This window comes from Hyposmocoma kahamanoa, unplaced genomic scaffold (assembly GCF_003589595.1).
Source record: "Hyposmocoma kahamanoa isolate Upper Pololo Valley unplaced genomic scaffold, ASM358959v1 192, whole genome shotgun sequence".
NCBI lineage: Eukaryota > Metazoa > Arthropoda > Insecta > Lepidoptera > Cosmopterigidae > Hyposmocoma > Hyposmocoma kahamanoa.
This window is the reverse complement of record NW_020653719.1, coordinates 8,553,535-8,569,998: the sequence shown is the minus strand read 5'-3', so window position 1 is coordinate 8,569,998 and position 16,464 is coordinate 8,553,535. Positions and strand designations below refer to the sequence as shown.

The 16,464-nt window shown below is 34.0% G+C and overlaps 3 protein-coding genes across 5 annotated transcripts in view; 1 reads left to right on the top strand and 2 right to left on the bottom strand.

Annotated features, from left to right (window-relative positions):
* The window catches only part of LOC113226453 (transcription factor kayak), a 52,647-nt gene extending 47,918 nt beyond the window's left edge, over positions 1-4,729 (bottom strand). For both annotated transcript variants that reach the window (XM_026459075.1, XM_026459076.1), the window contains exon 1: positions 4,589-4,729. In XM_026459075.1, the coding sequence (XP_026314860.1) occupies positions 4,589-4,720 (132 nt within the window). In that variant the 5' untranslated portion in view covers positions 4,721-4,729. The remainder of the gene's footprint in view (positions 1-4,588) is intronic.
* Positions 4,730-6,294: 1,565 nt separating this feature from the next.
* Positions 6,295-16,464, top strand: part of LOC113226526 (transcription factor IIIB 90 kDa subunit) — a 55,161-nt gene continuing 44,991 nt past the window's right edge. Inside the window, exons 1-3 of the mRNA XM_026459173.1 lie at positions 6,295-6,508; positions 7,100-7,324; positions 9,298-9,402. Coding sequence (XP_026314958.1) covers positions 6,295-6,508; positions 7,100-7,324; positions 9,298-9,402 — 544 coding nt within the window. The remainder of the gene's footprint in view (positions 6,509-7,099; positions 7,325-9,297; positions 9,403-16,464) is intronic.
* LOC113226527 (BTB/POZ domain-containing protein 6) overlaps positions 11,224-16,464 on the bottom strand; it is a 13,874-nt gene continuing 8,633 nt past the window's right edge. The window contains exons 2-7 of one of the 2 annotated variants that reach the window (XM_026459174.1): positions 14,591-14,784; positions 13,605-13,886; positions 13,323-13,470; positions 13,032-13,248; positions 12,171-12,536; positions 11,224-11,982 (exon numbers count right to left, since the gene is read on the bottom strand). In XM_026459174.1, coding sequence (XP_026314959.1) covers positions 11,491-11,982; positions 12,171-12,536; positions 13,032-13,248; positions 13,323-13,470; positions 13,605-13,886; positions 14,591-14,784 — 1,699 coding nt within the window. In that variant the 3' untranslated portion in view covers positions 11,224-11,490. Of the gene's footprint in view, positions 11,983-12,170; positions 12,537-13,031; positions 13,249-13,322; positions 13,471-13,604; positions 13,887-14,238; positions 14,466-14,590; positions 14,785-16,464 lie in introns of those variants that run through there. The other variant, XM_026459175.1, reaches the window with a different exon arrangement.

The following is a 16,464-nucleotide window of genomic DNA, read 5'->3' as shown; positions in this document are numbered from 1 at the left end:
TTATTTTATCATAAAAAATTATACATATAACATAAAATAGTATCTGGGAATGCGTTAATGACAAAAATAACAAAATTATAAAATTAAACGTAGTCATCAAAAGGATTTTTTTGATTCTGCGAAGTTTTCAATGTCCCTCAATTGTAGCAATCAACCATACGGCGGCGGGTGCGCGTGGGCATACGGCCGCGAGTTTTCCACGAACCGATGACGTCATTCGGTCGACGCCTCGTGCGATGTTTTCCTGCTATATAGGTATGTGTGTACAGATAGACCCGTTTAGATGAAACGGTTTTATTTATTTACGTGATTACATTGAGTTTCATACGTTGTTTTAAAATAACATCGTTATTTGAGTAAAAAGAACTGGATATATTATTGTTAAATCCTTAACCAAATAAAAGTAAGTTACTTATTTACCACCTCATTTTTTTCAAGTAATCGATTAACTATGTTGCTACATTATCTAGTTTCAAACGTATAATGATAAAGTGTTTACAACTGAAAGAAAACATGATGTTCTCTTCCTTAAAAAAGGCCGGGTTCAAAGGGCGAAAGCGCCACCTCGATAAATTTTTCAGGGAGCACGTTTTAGTTTTTCACGACTGTCTGTTTTAAAATATTTGCGTCCTGTTTTAAATGTAATTTTAAAACTTAAACTTAATTAAAACCAAAATTTAATTTTAAGACAGGACGTATATATTTTGAAACAGTAGTTAAAACCTAAAATCCCATGAAAAATTTTTCAAAATGGCGCTTTTACAAAACACCGACAAAACGGGCATGTACGAAGAGACTGATGAGAGTGGACTCTTACACGAAGGAGGTTTGTCAGGAGCGTAGCACGTGGAGGTTCATAGTCTGCCCACTCCCATAGGAGGCAGGGGTAATATGTATGTAAAAAAAATTGCAATGGAAGTCGCATTTATGACCTTCGATTACCAGGGAACCGCTGCAATAATTTATAGATAGAATCTCTGAGGCTCACGTCTGTTTAAACCTTTTTCAACCCCTTTCCGAAACGATAAAGAAGATGAAAGGCTCGCGGGTTGCATAGACGCGTGTCTCTCTCGCACCAATAAATAATGAATGACCGTCAAAGGGCGCGAAAACTCAAAAAGGTCACGCGCACAGTACCTATTTACTCACGTATTGTATACCAATTTTTATATTAACACATTATAATAGTTAGACTCGCCGTGGGCCCCTAGCGGTCTTTACACGGACTCCTTAGAGGTCCATGGACCACAGGTTTCGTAAAACTCTGGTTTAAGTGTTAATTTTCTTAAGTTTTATATAGTATACAGTGCAATTGTATATAGGTTAAAACAGTTAGCGGAAGAAACTACCAAAAATCATACTGCAGATTTCAACTTTTTTTAAGCATCTTTGTAACGTAAAAAAGATGTAAGATTTACCTACCTCTATGAAAGCTAACGTAAAGTTTTCAAAAACAATTTTGCTTAGTTTGGAAAACCCCGTACGATATTTTACAATGGCAATAAGTTGTTAAACAAATTATATAAGCACATAATATTTATAATAGAGCGTAACACGTGTTGCTCTTAACAAAAACAAGGTACTGGTAAGAGAAACCAATTATGGTAATTATCGTAATATATTATTATCTCCAGATTACATTCATGTTTTATGTAATACATTAAATACATACACTTCACGCCCCTGATTTCCATCAGGAGTTCCCACGCCCTTTTCCCATCGGAGTAGGCAGATATCACAACTATAAGTAATTAACAAAAAATTTGAGAATTCAAGGTATTCTGTGCTCTATACCCACTGTTTTCTTAGGCAAGAAAAAGGGGGCAACCCTTTTTTTTTGTGTGCCATACAACTACACCAATTACCTGATCGAAAGCTAGGAAATTCCTGGTACTTTGAGTACCAGGTCAACGGAATCAACTCTGCGGCACTACCCAGAAAACCCAGACTAGAAACAATTTACAAAAGTTAATATGCCAAATTGATCCTACTAGGTCCAGCGACCACAGTGTAAACCGGTGGCCACCGAGGTTAAAGGCGAACTTAGTCATTAATTTCAAATATTTATAAAACCATTTATATAATTTTAATAGCTCGCTACAGTTACAATTTTTTAGTAGTATAATAAAAGACCGAATCTCTAATGACGTTATTCAGAGTAGAAAAAGAGTCAAGGAGTTAGTGAATGGTTGTTGAAATTGAAGTTGCTGTAGGCTGGTACTCTGTAGTGCGAAGACAGGAAATTAATCAAAATGATCACAAAACAAGCTGATCAGATGACATGGGTATATAAGATATCAGACAGTGCAGCTAAACTGTAAACTCCTGAACAGTGGATTTGTTGTGTATAGAAGAGGTGTTCAGTACCATAAATAATAATGTTTTTAGCAAAAGCCAGCTTAGGAGTACCCTAATTAAGTTAATAACTATGTACCTACCATATAGAGGTAGTTTAAGTTTGAAAAATTGGCATATTGGCTTTGACATTAATCACTCTACTGTTATATAGGTCAATAGATCCAATTTTTTTTATTGCTATAAACAGTTGCTAATACATAACTTCATACCTGTAAGTGTTACAAAAAGTCAATGCCATCATACTACTTACTTCTAAGAAGCAGAAAATATACTATGTTTGTCTCAGATATGAATACTGATAGCAAATTTGTTATCTGATAAGGAACTTCCTAAGACCAGTTAGTCACTAGCTTTGTGATAAATTTAGACACTTAGTCATCGCTTTGACATGGTAGGTTCTGATAACATTTTTGAACTGTGCTAATTATTTTCTAATTGAAGTATATTTTTCTATAGTAAGTGAAACTATTTTTCCGGACTTAAATCGCGTATATTTGTTTTTTCAAACAAACCAACGTTTCAGGCCCTTTACAGGTCCCATGGTCGCATATATTTTCAAAAACAAATATATGCATTTTAAATCCAGAAAAATAGTTTCATTTTCTGAGTAACAATCACAAAAACCTAAGAACTCGATATTAATTAGCAATATTTGGTAGGTTTGATCACCTACATCTTAGAATAAATGAATATATTGATTTGACGAAAAGACTATGGATTTGTCTAATAATTTATATGCTTTACAAAAGGTGGTACACATAGTAGCAATCAAATTTTACCAAATGTATTTTTTTCATGCAAATCTATTTTGTTAAGTTAGATTTTTTGATCTCGCTCATGAAACCAAAAACTTGTGGAATGGAGGAAACACAATTTGAAAATTTAAAAAATACTGAATCGATCACGTTGTAAATAATGTGATTTTTTATTTATAAATAATATTTAAATATCTATAACTACATATAGGAGATGATAATAACAATTTAAATGTTTATTGTTCATTCAGTAATTTTTTTAATTTCAAATTGTGTGTTCTCAATTCCACAATTTTGAATTAGGAAAGAATTTGGTGAAACCAACTGTGCAATTCTGATTGAATACTTCAATGAACATGCAATTGAATGAAGTGAAATAGACAAAATATTTTTTTTTTAATCAATACTGGTTTAATGTATAAGTACGAGTATGTGCACACTATTTAAAAAAATACTCAAACTCATAACAAAGTGAATAAATACACATGAAGTACAACATGAGGTAAAAAAAGGAGCAATTGCATTTAATTGCTAAATCAAAGTTCCATTCATTTGCTGCTTTTCATTGCGAATAGGTAAAATGAAATTAAGAAATATAAGGAAAATCTACAATTGTAAACAACAAGTTTCCTGAACTACATCAATATTATGAAGAAATTTAATACAGCACTGAATAAAGTGGGTTCGATTTATTTTTTAAAACAATATAACATAGATAATATTTTTTTCTTATTAAAGTTAGTTAACATGTAATAATCGGGCAGAATAGCAATGTGTTAGACAACTGTGACATTTATTTTGCACTGGGCCTTATCAGTAGCATTCTATTAATTAAACAATATTGTTAGTTTTTTACGTTGTTAGTAAGTGCTGTTGCCAAGTTGAATTAATATTTTATCTATCTATTTATCAATATGCAGCATAAGTATATGACCACATACCTTCAATGGCTTTCTTTACTTATTGAAAACAGACGAGGAATAAAAAAATATGAAAAAATACTTTTGCATACTAAATAGCTTCATTGAATGGTTCATGTGTAATTAGTGCCAAATAATTTTAACAAATTGATGTTTTTCAGCATTGGAAAATAACAAAACAGATCTTGCCTTATTATAACCACTCTACATAGACATTTAGTCTATTGTTTTATAATAAACTGCTGTATGTAAGTTTTGCATAATTTGTAAACAAAATGACATCATAAACAAATTTGCCTAAATTGTGTATGTGAAATGAGTTTCTAGAATGCTGGGCAGGTTTTAATCTTCACATAGTAATTCCGTAATATGCGTTGTTATAATTTTCATAACATGCTGAGTAGATGAACTTTGTACTCGATAAAAAAAACTACACTACAAGGTCATCAAACTACCTACTACCATCTAACTAAACATTTTAAAGAGGAATTCCAAATTCAAAAGTGGTTTGAATTTAGAACTATTAGTGTCAAATATAATGTCCTGTAAACTTACCGAGAGAGTGGCTCTCGAAGTTGGCACCGAGGATACGAAGTCATTTGTGCTGGAACCTTGCGAAGACTGGCTATCACTAGAGAAATCTGAATGGTTGGACTGGCCATCGCTTATCTCCAGCTTCATCGTCATCAGTTTTTTCACAACCACTCGATACACTATATTATAATTTACGTAATTGTTCAACAACCGATAGTGAAATATCACAATATTTAAGGTTATAAAACGTCTGTCGCAGTTCAGAGATTCCAAACACTTTGCAAATTATTCTATCTGTCAACTCCAATCATGACAGCAACGCAATCAAAATAATGAAAAAGATAATTCATGAACAGGAGCACAACAATGATGACTCATCATCATCAGTTTGTGCGATGACGTAGCTTCTCTTTGAATTTGGGGTTGCCCTTCTCCTCAGCATTCCTCGGAGAGTCAATTTGCTAAATGACTTAACTGCCACGTTTTTCTTTGCGGCAAAGACTTTTTGAGTCCGTTGTTTACGTTCAACAAACTGAAGGGGTGACCTCACCCATCTATTTTTAGACAATGGCGTGATATTCAGCCAATAAGAGCACGGTTGATAGTGACGTCTCAATTTTTTGGAAAAGTATCGTTCAGTGAAGCCTACTTACTAACTTTACAGTTATCATTTCAGTTCAATTCAATGATAGAAATAATTCAACCTAGAATCTAATTCTTAAATCTCTTATATATCTCGTCGCAGTCAGTGTATCTGAGGGATGGACTGTGATATTATGTTCTATCAAGTATACGATTATTATAGAAAAAGATGAAGAATTTACTTTGTAAATAAAACGTATTTGAATCATTTTCCGTACTCCGGTTTCATAACTTTACTACTTTAAATCATTATACCATCATCTATGATATTATGTATGAAACATGATTATTATTATTTTAATTTACTAAATATTTTCTGCAGATACCAACGAGGCATGACATAATTAACATTTGTGATTTTAAAGCAATGCGTATTTAAAGAAAGAGAAACACTTATTTGTTTAGTGTGTCTTTTCTGTTCAAAAACTCATATTATTTTTAATATGCCTCGAGATAAATAACATAGCACAGCTAACTAAAGAAACCATTAAATTTACACATTTTAAGCATATTTAGTGTTAATTTTAATGCAATTTTGAGTTTTACGAGGACATTTGGAATTTCTGAATTCTTTGTTATTTTTAAGACTTCATAGCCAGTGCTGTGCAGTGATAGAAAATGTTTCAAACATTTTCTATCACTGCGCATAGAAAATGTTTCAAACATTTTCTATCAACCAGCGAAATTAGTACTACCTACCTCTACAATGTTTAAGAATTATAAAGAAGTAATAAAAACTAACTTGAGTTTTTGCCCTACTTAAATAATACGCAGACAAATTTTCGAACGAAAATAAGCACGACCGCACTAGAAGTAATTCAATTGGAATACCTGTCATTGTCAATGTCAATGGTTATTAAGTCTGGTACAAAAGTTTTATACGGAATAATAATGCAATATTTTGCCGAAAGTAGTATGTACTGATAAACTTAACGTAGAATCTCGTAATTCAAAATCACATTGATCTCATTGCTTTAAAATACAGCTAAGGTAAATGATTTTAGTTAGTACTGATGGCATTACCGTACTTTCCAAATCATGGACGAAACATGTGATGTTTTCCTCTTATTATTTGTGTATATAGAATGTCGGGGAAGAAATGCAAGCACTGTGGGTCATCAGAAATCGAGGTGGACCCAGCTCGCGGTGATGCAGTTTGTACGAACTGCGGAACTGTTCTGGAAGATAATATTATTGTTGCGGAGGTAGAGTTCCAGGAGAATGCTCATGGAGGCGCCTCGGCGATTGGACAGTTCGTATCTGCGGAATCTAAGGGCGGCGCTACTGGGTTCGGAAGAGGTAAGTAATATATACCCACACACAAGCACGCACTATACACAAACACACACCATGTACACATCATCAAACCATTACTTATCCCAATGCTGGGCATTGGTCACTGGGAGAAAGATTTAAGCCATTGGCCTATTTATTATTTTAACAGGTAATATCCTTTATTTTCCTTGATAAGTATAGAACTTATGATGTAATTATAATTTTGCTTTGGCAATACAATTTTTTTTATATGAAAATGCACACATAACGAAATTGCCTAGGCTGGGCAAGCAATAAATTTTGTTTTGAAAAATTTGGGTTGGTATAATTCTGTGTTGTTTGTATTGCTATATGTTGATTTGTTTTAAGATAACTAACCTTTTTTTATATATATATTTTTTAATATATTATTTGATCCGTGATCTTGGCGCTCCAGGGCTGTCAATAGACTGAACTATGGAATGAATCAGCAGGCCTTACAGGCTAATGGAGTATTTTCATAAAAAACATATGAATATTGTATTAGTAAAAACACAATGATATTCAATAAATATTGTCAGTAGGAGTTACATCTTAATAAAATTTGTATATGTAAACTTCAAATATTGTTCACAGCATTCAATGCGGGTATCGGTCAAGAATCAAGAGAAGTAACACTTCGTAAAGCAAGAGACGGTATCACCTCTCTCTGCCAGCAGCTACGTTTGAATCAGCAGTGTATAGACATAGCATGCAACTTCTTCAAGATGGCATTGTCAAGACATCTCACCATAGGGCGACCTGCAAATCACACACAGGCAGCTTGTGTCTATATGACTTGTAGAACTGAGGGCACACCTCGTATCCTTTTGAAAATGCTATTTAACCATTTACTTGTATATTTTTTCTCTCATAGCACCATACATTTTCTTAACACTCTGTAACCATACGATTACAGATAATGTATAACATTCTGGGAATATATTGCAAGTATTGCTTTTTGGTTACTTTATAGGCAGATCTTACAGAGCATGTTTTTATTTTGAGTGAGTTTGTTGTTGTACACTCAGGCACTGTACCGCGTAGTTTGTGCTAATTGGTGCCGCACTAAAATGACAATAATTTTAATTAATGTGCTGCCATCTAACTGTTAATATTTGAACTACAACAAATTCGAGATGTTTACTTCGTTCTCCAAAAAGAAACAACCATATTGCAGCGCTGTAAAGTTTACTTTCGTTTTTGGTAACAAAAAAATGTTTATGTTAAACAGAAAATTGAAAATTTATTAAAATTAAATAAGACTTAACAATGATATGAAACACGACTGTAGATAATATTACAAGTGCGACTATCATTTTTGCACTGTACTCCAACAAAGTAGCAAAATAAGGCATTGTTGTGGTTATACTCGAGATAATTATTGACACAACCATAACTCGGCGAGCTAGCTAAAGTATATGGAACTTTAGTATTGTTAGCATACGTGTCACGCAAACTAAGCATTTCTACTGTATTTATTATTCTGTGAGTGGTGAGCAACCAAAGAATATCTTATAATAATAGTAAATAACTACACTACATATGGAACAATATCTATTAACATAATGTATATAATAATCATATATTATTGCACTGTTAATATAATAAATAATGTTATAACTCAAAATGAATATATTTTCACAATTGATGAAAATGTTATTATTATTTTTGTAGAGCAAATAAGAGTTATTGTTTAGAATTTAGAACGTTTTTCACTAGAAAACTTAAGTTTACAATTTTATATTATTTAGACAAGAATGACAACGAGTAAGTCGACAAATGCTATGGTTGCAAATAAAAAAAAATTTGGCAAAGGTTTTAGTAATTACCATAAGGAAAAAAATGAATTACATATTTTCCGTGAAAAATTATAAAAATTTATTACAGGTATGTAAACAAAGGTTTAGTAATTACCGTAAGAAGAAAAACAAATTACACGTTTTCCGTGAAAAATTATTGAAATTTATTACAGATATTATGTAAACAATTTCCTACTCGCCAAATATGTTTAAAAATAAAAGGAAAACAATAATTTTCAATACAGAACTTTTTGTCCAGAACTAAGTTTGTTTCATTTTGAGTTAAGTAGAAATCTTTTAATTGTTTCTTACAATATTTTTCTTCATCTGTAAAGTTGAGATAGTACCGATTGCCAGTTCACAGTCGATATTTTGAATTACAACACTATTGTAGCAGCAGTGCGAATATCTTCTATCACATTCTCTTATTAACTTACCAAAAACTTGTGTTAAACTACTTGTTAAATTTTGAACCAGTAACCCTATACTATTAGCACAAGACCAACAAATTCTGAGTCAAGAGCAAAAAAGTCTGATGCATGACACAGAATCACCAAGGCCAGAACTTGTTTAGAAAAATTTGTTTCCCAAATTGGATCTATCGAGAATCGAACTCGGAACCTCCTCACCTAGTGTCCACAATGCTAGCTGCTAGGCCAGAGAAGTCGTCAAATAATAAATAAATATTTATGGAACTTTTCAACTGTCTCAGGGTGATGGGTGCAGTGGCAGTGCACCTCAGATCTTTGCGATTTAAAGCTCTGAGTGGCACTGCAACTGTTAAGGACAGTCATGTGGCTTCCATCAGGCGTGCGACTTGTTCATCCCATCACTTCGTATCATAAGAAAAATTAATGAACTTAGTAGATTTTAGTCTAAACTCAATACCAGTTTGACTTCACTTTCTGTTACTAATACAGGATGTTATTTTTCGCAATCACAATGATAACCTATTAATTATGTAGTTTATATTTCCTTATCTATAATAATCAGACCTCTTGATAGATATCAGCGATGCTCTTCAAATATGTTGCTATCAGCTGGGCCGCACTTACTTTAAACTTTCAAGAACTCTGTGCATCAATATTCCACCTACAGGTCAGTGCATTTATTCTCTTTTTACAGCTAATGGAGATCAAAAAGCAGTAATCACCATTAATTTCATTGACATACTGTGAACTTCTCTGAATGCAGTTTATAGATTGTTGGTCCAAAAATTTCTATTACTATTTAGTCTTTATGTCTTATGTATCTCGAAAGGTAGCAAACTGACTTGTTTACAGAATTAATATACTACATTGTCTGTAAACAAATGAAAAAAATGGCTTTATTTCCCAAGTTTGCCACTTCGCATCTGCAGGCTCACTGTTATTTTGCCATGGCCTGTCATATACATAATTGAACATGACAAACAAAATTAATGTATCAATGGCACAAATAATCCACTATTAAATACAAAAATATAATAAATATGATGTTTGAAATAATTACTCATCATCAACCTATCTATACGTCCCACTGCTGGGCACGTATCTCTCTCAGGCGAGAGTTTAGGCCATAGTCCGCCACGATGGCCCAGGCTGGTGCAGGTTTCGTCATGACTTTAGTAGCAGTAGAGCTCCTTGTGAAAGAGTTCATCCAGGAAACTACTGCCACCGTACCTATTAGCAGTAATGTAAGCCTTACTTCATTCTGGTTTGGACGGGTACGGGTGCTAGTGAAATTACAGGCACATAGGACTTGTCAACTTATGTCTCTGGATGACGGGCGCAGTGACAGCGCCCATCAGATCTTTGCAATTTAAAGCACTGCAGCCGATATGGATAGACGTGTCGCTTACCACCAGGTGCACTTGTTCATCCCATTACTTGGTTTTATAAAAAGAAATGATGTTTTCTGCTCTCGTATATTTTTTTCAACAGTATTTACAAAATAATAATACTTTTGTCCTATAATAAAAAGCATTACTGGTTCTAATTATATGACAAATACATTAAATTAACGTAAAACAGACATTAAATTAACATTTATTTAAAAGTTGTTACTTGTACACCATCTGATTGCAGGGTCACCATAATCAAATATTTATAATTTGACTAGTAATGTAGAGTCGTGATTTAGTCCGTTTTAATGGCGAAGTATCAGAAGATTTGATTCAAGTCGACCGGGATGTTTTAAGTCTCCACGCTACAATAGAAAAATGTCACCATTCTTCTTCAATATGGAAAGCAGCATCTCGAAAAGTCGTGATTTGATGGGACATAGTCACAAAACTACTGAATTAGTTGCTCCTTTGTTTAAAAAATACAGCAAATTTATTTTGACAATGTTGCTAGGAATCCATGTGCATATTTTATAGATTAGAATAGAAGATGCTGTTACTTTCATTTATGTAATAAATAACGCATATTTGGGTAATAATAATATCATGATCATACTTTTCCTAAGTGGTCCTTGAAACCCCCCAGTTGGCACTGAAGAGTCCTAGGGGTAGGGGCCTCTGATGCAATTGGGGGGCGTTAATGCTGTCAAGGCTACCGCATTAGAAAAGAAACAAACCTCAATTATCTATACATATAAACTTTTTTTTTGTGATAAGGTAATAAAAAAAAAATGTGCTTTCAATTATTTTTGTGGTGGTGGGCGTCGAAATTTTTTATTTTGCCTTCAATTATTTTTTGTGGTGGTGGGCATCGAATTTTTTATCTTGCCTAAGTAGGCGGCGAGTCAAAAAGCTTGGGAACCTATATGACCAACGTCTATATCTAAAACAAGACTAGTTGCTAGTAAAATGTATATACTTCTTTACGGTGACGCTAGTAATAATGCATACTATTTGTACAGCTGCAGATGTTGCATACTGTCTGACCCTATTTCGACACATAGAAGTGAATAAAACACAATTTTAAAGTACTCCACATATTTATTGCATGGTATGGATTTTAAATCTACTATTTCTAGAGAGCTTACAACATCCATATCACATTTGTAATATACCTTAACTTTGAACAAGTCAACAATGTACACAAGAACTTTAATTTTCAACAAAACAATTTAAACGTTAGGGAATGGTAAGCATCTTAATTTAGCCAAAGTTACTCTTCATATAATTGAGACTATCAATTCCATATATTTTGTTTTCTCTTATACAGAATAATAATTGAAAGGGCGCGATCTTGTCATTTGTCAGTCATCAGAATTGGAATTTGTCAAAGCAGTGTTTACAGTAGGCCCATAGTAAATCAGCTCAGGAATTTGACCACCTTGCACTCCTGTTCCATTAGTACTTTCAGATGAACAGTGAAACTGGAATGTCACAGTTCCCATATAAACTTCACTCAAACCTTCTTGTCCAAAATAACTTAACTCGCTCCCGTCCAATATAGCTGATGCTGTATAAAAGCATTCTGGTTCAATTTGTATAGGATTCTCGAAATACACATGGAAAGTATTGCTTGAGCCATCAGAGAAGAATTTTGTATTGTTCTCTGCTAGAACTCTGCCCAATCTTTTAAGTTCTATCTTAACATTGTAATCAGCTGCTCCATTTGATGAGCCATACAGTCCAAAGCCAACAACAAAGATTCTCTTGTCAACACAGAATTGAATAGAGTCACATCTACCACGGTATCTCCATTGATTACTCCTGTATGCACAAGACTGGAACCTGTGGCAAATCTGAAATTGAAAATGTATCAATATTACAACTTTGAAAACTCAGAACTGCATGATTTAAACTTTATTTTATGTTGTAATGCTAAACTTTTTGACTTACATTTTTGATGATAACATGACACCGTGTCATTATTTGCGAATATTTACTTATGAAGGTTCTAACATACCTCATAAAAAATTGGTACAATTACCTGTGCTTTCAGTCCTGCTCTGGACTTTATTGGATAAGATAATTGCGGTTTGGCAGCAGCAGTGAAATGCAGGAATATATCGATAGTCTCTTGAGGGGTTAAAATACCGAGTTGTGCCGCACTGTTTGCAAACTCCTCCAGAGACATTGTTGGAAATCTAATTAGGTATATAGTACTGCCGAGCATGACTCTTTTATTGGTTGGTGTGGGCTCAATGTCTCTCCGCAAGCATTCTGCTTGAGCCCAAGCTAAAGCCGCTTCAAACAGATTTATCTCTTTACAATTGAGTGTCTCTCTTGCTAATACTGATTCTAACGTTGATACATCTATGTCAACAAATCCTTCAGACGTGAGGGCCATTTCAGCCTACAAAGATATAGAAATGGATGTTAATAAAGTAAAACTGCAATACAATTTGTATAATGTTTTATTCAGATCTTTCATACAATAGGATATGTTATACAAATTAACATATTCACAGTCATGCTCGACAATGGTACAACACATGCAAACAACATCATTCTAAACATCAAACTGTATTGCAGTTAGGAGTATTATTGTACAAGTGAAAACTATTGGAATGTAGCAATTGTACAACGCTTTGGGAAATGCCTTAATTGATAATTTTATCTATATCACAACCAAAAAATTTTGAATGTACAACATACATTTTTATCATGGCACAATGTACATCAACTTGACTATATTGTAAATGCAATTGTATAAATTTTCAATGCTTTCTTAGCTTTCTGGACTAGACAGATTCCGACTGGATGATTCTGATAGTTCCATAAGTAGACTACTATAGGAAGAGGATGGTTCAAGGCAGATTGTCGCAAGGTTTTCTGTAGACTCACATACCTGAGCATCTATTACTTCCCAGCACCTCTGCATGAGGTCTGGCTCCTCAAATAATCTTGACTGGCTGAGGAGCAGGCATGCGTTTTTTGCAGTAAGACTAGTTTCCAAGAAATTAACACAAGCTCTTGCTAGATGTGGGACAATGTACTTCTTTGCAACATATAATGTTGACAATACAGTGTCTGCTTCAAGTTGGATTTCATCACAGTATAAATATCTGGAATATGAATTTTAGGATTATAAAAACTGTCTTAATAAAGTACTTCAATAATAAGTACAATGAGAATGTACTTGAGTAATGTGAGAAATGCAGAAGGCTCGACATCTGGTACTTCAATTTCTTGCTTGCACTCTGCCAGCCCTCCATAAAACATTGCATAGAATACTGAGCTGCCTGTTGCTAAGACATATTTGTGTGCCGGTATCACTTGGGTGTGTCCTGAAAGTAACAAGAAGCATTTTGATAAGTTTATTTTCAATAAATTGCATAATATTTATGTATAATTGGAAGCAATTGGCTAAATTTGTGATGGCCAATAAGAAACCTTATATGCACAATAAAAAGTTTCTCACCTGGACTACCAACAACAAAAGTGATGTCGGCCATAAGTTGGTTATTGAACATAGCTGCATTTCTTTCGCGGACTGTAGGTTTTGTTGCCTGCCAGTTGGGATCGAGAGTAGCCGACCCCGCCGGCGGCGCGGGTGATGCGGTGGGAGAGGGGGTATTAGACGAGGTCCCGCAGGGCGAAGGTGGCCCGCTGTAGCACTGCGACACTTGAGTACCTGTCTCGCGTTGCGATATCGTGTGAGGCGGGGACAATGATAAACCACCACCATTGTTTATGTTCTCAGCTGAAATAGAATTTTTCACTTCCATTAGTAAAGTGTAGTAACAGCTATAGTTCTGCCTGCCAACTGACTAAAATAAATTCTGTCGCAGTATTTGCTGTCGCAATGAAATTATCTTTATCACAGACATTTCAAACAGAGCTCAAGGTAGGTACCATATGGACAACACATCTGAACACGCGCCAACTAAAATTATGAGTTGAAATCAATTTGTCAGCCATTGGTACCGTAGTAATGACTCGTAATAACATCCAAGTGTATAAAAATCTTTCAATTAACCTTTGTTTGACCCATATTACGTCGTTCAAACAGTGGACCTCATAAAATCAATATTTACAGAAATGCCAAAGCTCACCATTCATCCAAGCGTTCGTTTGTGCGACAGACATACTGTCCCTACCCTCCTGAAGTCTTTTCGGAGGTTTTGAAACAATTCTCGAACACAAATTCGACATAATGAACAAGTGCGTTCACAATATTTTAAAATCGTAATGCAAACATTTGGGCCGCGAACTTCTACGCCTTAACGTCAGCCATTTTGTTTGACGGACTGAGGCAGGCAGGTGGCGAGGCGGAGGGAGGGTGCATGGCAAATGTCATTTACGTTCGGAAATTTAATTGGATATATTCGTTCAAAAAGTAAGAAATGTTTTTTTAGCGTTGTTTTGTGTGTTGTATGGTGTTTTTCTTGTTATACTTTGTCTTACCTGGACGATCGATTGACTGGGCCCGAGCCCGTTGTGTCCGTTGCTGCGACAGCTGTCCTTGTCCTTGAACGTTCCTCAGCGTGGGTTCATGCCAGTTCAACTCTGCGAAGCGACCGTCTTCTTCGATGAGACTTTCGAAAAAATCGACGCTGCTCCCGTTCATCGATGATCGGACGTTGGCATACCAAATAAAACTAAAACAAATAAAGGATTATCTTTAGTATTTATTTGGATTATAATACGATAAGATAGCTTAAAACGTAAAACTCTACTTATATCTATTAAAATTTATGTTCCACATCAAGCCCATTTTGAGCCTTCAAATTACTACTAATTTACTGCCTCCGTGGCCGAATGGTTACCATGGCACGCCGAGGCAATGACTGCCACCATGGACCAATAACCCAAGAGGACTGCTAATCTCCATATTAAAAATCGTAGCTCTGAAAAAGGTCAAAATTCCGTCTTATTTCTAGATGGCGCTGATCGATAGCCTGGAATTAGTTTATATTTACGTAAATGGCCGTGGATATCGATTAACTCCTCTTTTATAGGAAATATAGTAGATATTCTATTTTTCTTGTAATGTTTTTCAAATATTTAGTAATAAACTAAAATTATTCTCTGAACTTCGATATTTATGCGTATCAATAGATGGCATTGTTCGTTGTTAACTAATTAATAACGTAACGCTTGCGAATATAGTTAGATGGCGCAAATCCTAAACAAAATAAAAGAATACTTGGAAGTATCTATAAAAATCTGAGCAATATAGTATAACCTAAAGGAAGTCTAAATTGTCATCCGTTTGCGGTGGCGCACAGTGGGCCCAAATTGATAATTCTTGGACATAGGAATAACTTGTGGAGTATCGAGCTAATTTTTTTATGTGATAGACAATAACACTCCTAACAACTTTTATTCTTGTATGATTTCTTGAAAAGTTGATAGTTTCAGAGAAAAAAAATATTATTTTTTTTGTGGAGAAATATACATTTTGTTCTTTATCTCAAAATATACGAAAATGTAGTGTGCGTGGGTTACTTACAGTATAGTTCCAATCATTTTCTATGTAGAAAAAAATAATCCGTCTGCATGTACTTGCGGCTTTGTAAGTAGAGGTGCGGCAAAATTGCTAACTCTTTTATGTACTTTTTTAACAAAATACATGAGCTTCGACTAAAGAAAATTTAATTTTAGTGCTAAATTACACAGAGCGTTATAACAATAACACGAAAGTTAAGTAGAAACTAGTATATTGTGTTTTATTTTTTAATAAATAACAAATCTAACATTTGACATCTTTTTACTCGTAAAGCCGCAAGTACCTGCTGATGGATTGTTTTTTTCTTGATAGAGAATGATTGGACTTATACTGTAAATAAACCACACATTACATTTTTCTACAATTCGAGATAAAAAAATAAAATGTTTATTTCTCCAAACAAAAAAAAAAACTAAAATTTTTTTTCTGAAACAATCAGCTTTCCAAGAAATTACATAACAATAAAAGTTATCAGGAATGTTATTAGGTATCATGTGAAAAAAATCAGCTCTGTATTCCTAAAATTGTATCATGATTAAATAATTATTTAGCCTAAAATTTATACTTTTTATTTCCGTTATTTTTAATTACCTTCAGATTAATTTATACTGGGTTGTTGGACTTTATGCACTGTTTGTAATGGATGACATATTACACACAGATTACACGAAGCTCATGTATTTTGTTAAAAAAGTACATAAAGGAGTTAGCAATTTTGCCGCACCTTTATTTACAAAGCCGCAAGTACATGCAGACGGATTATTTTTTTCTACATAGAAAAAGATGGGAACTATACTGTAAGTAACCCACGCACATTAGATTTTCGTAT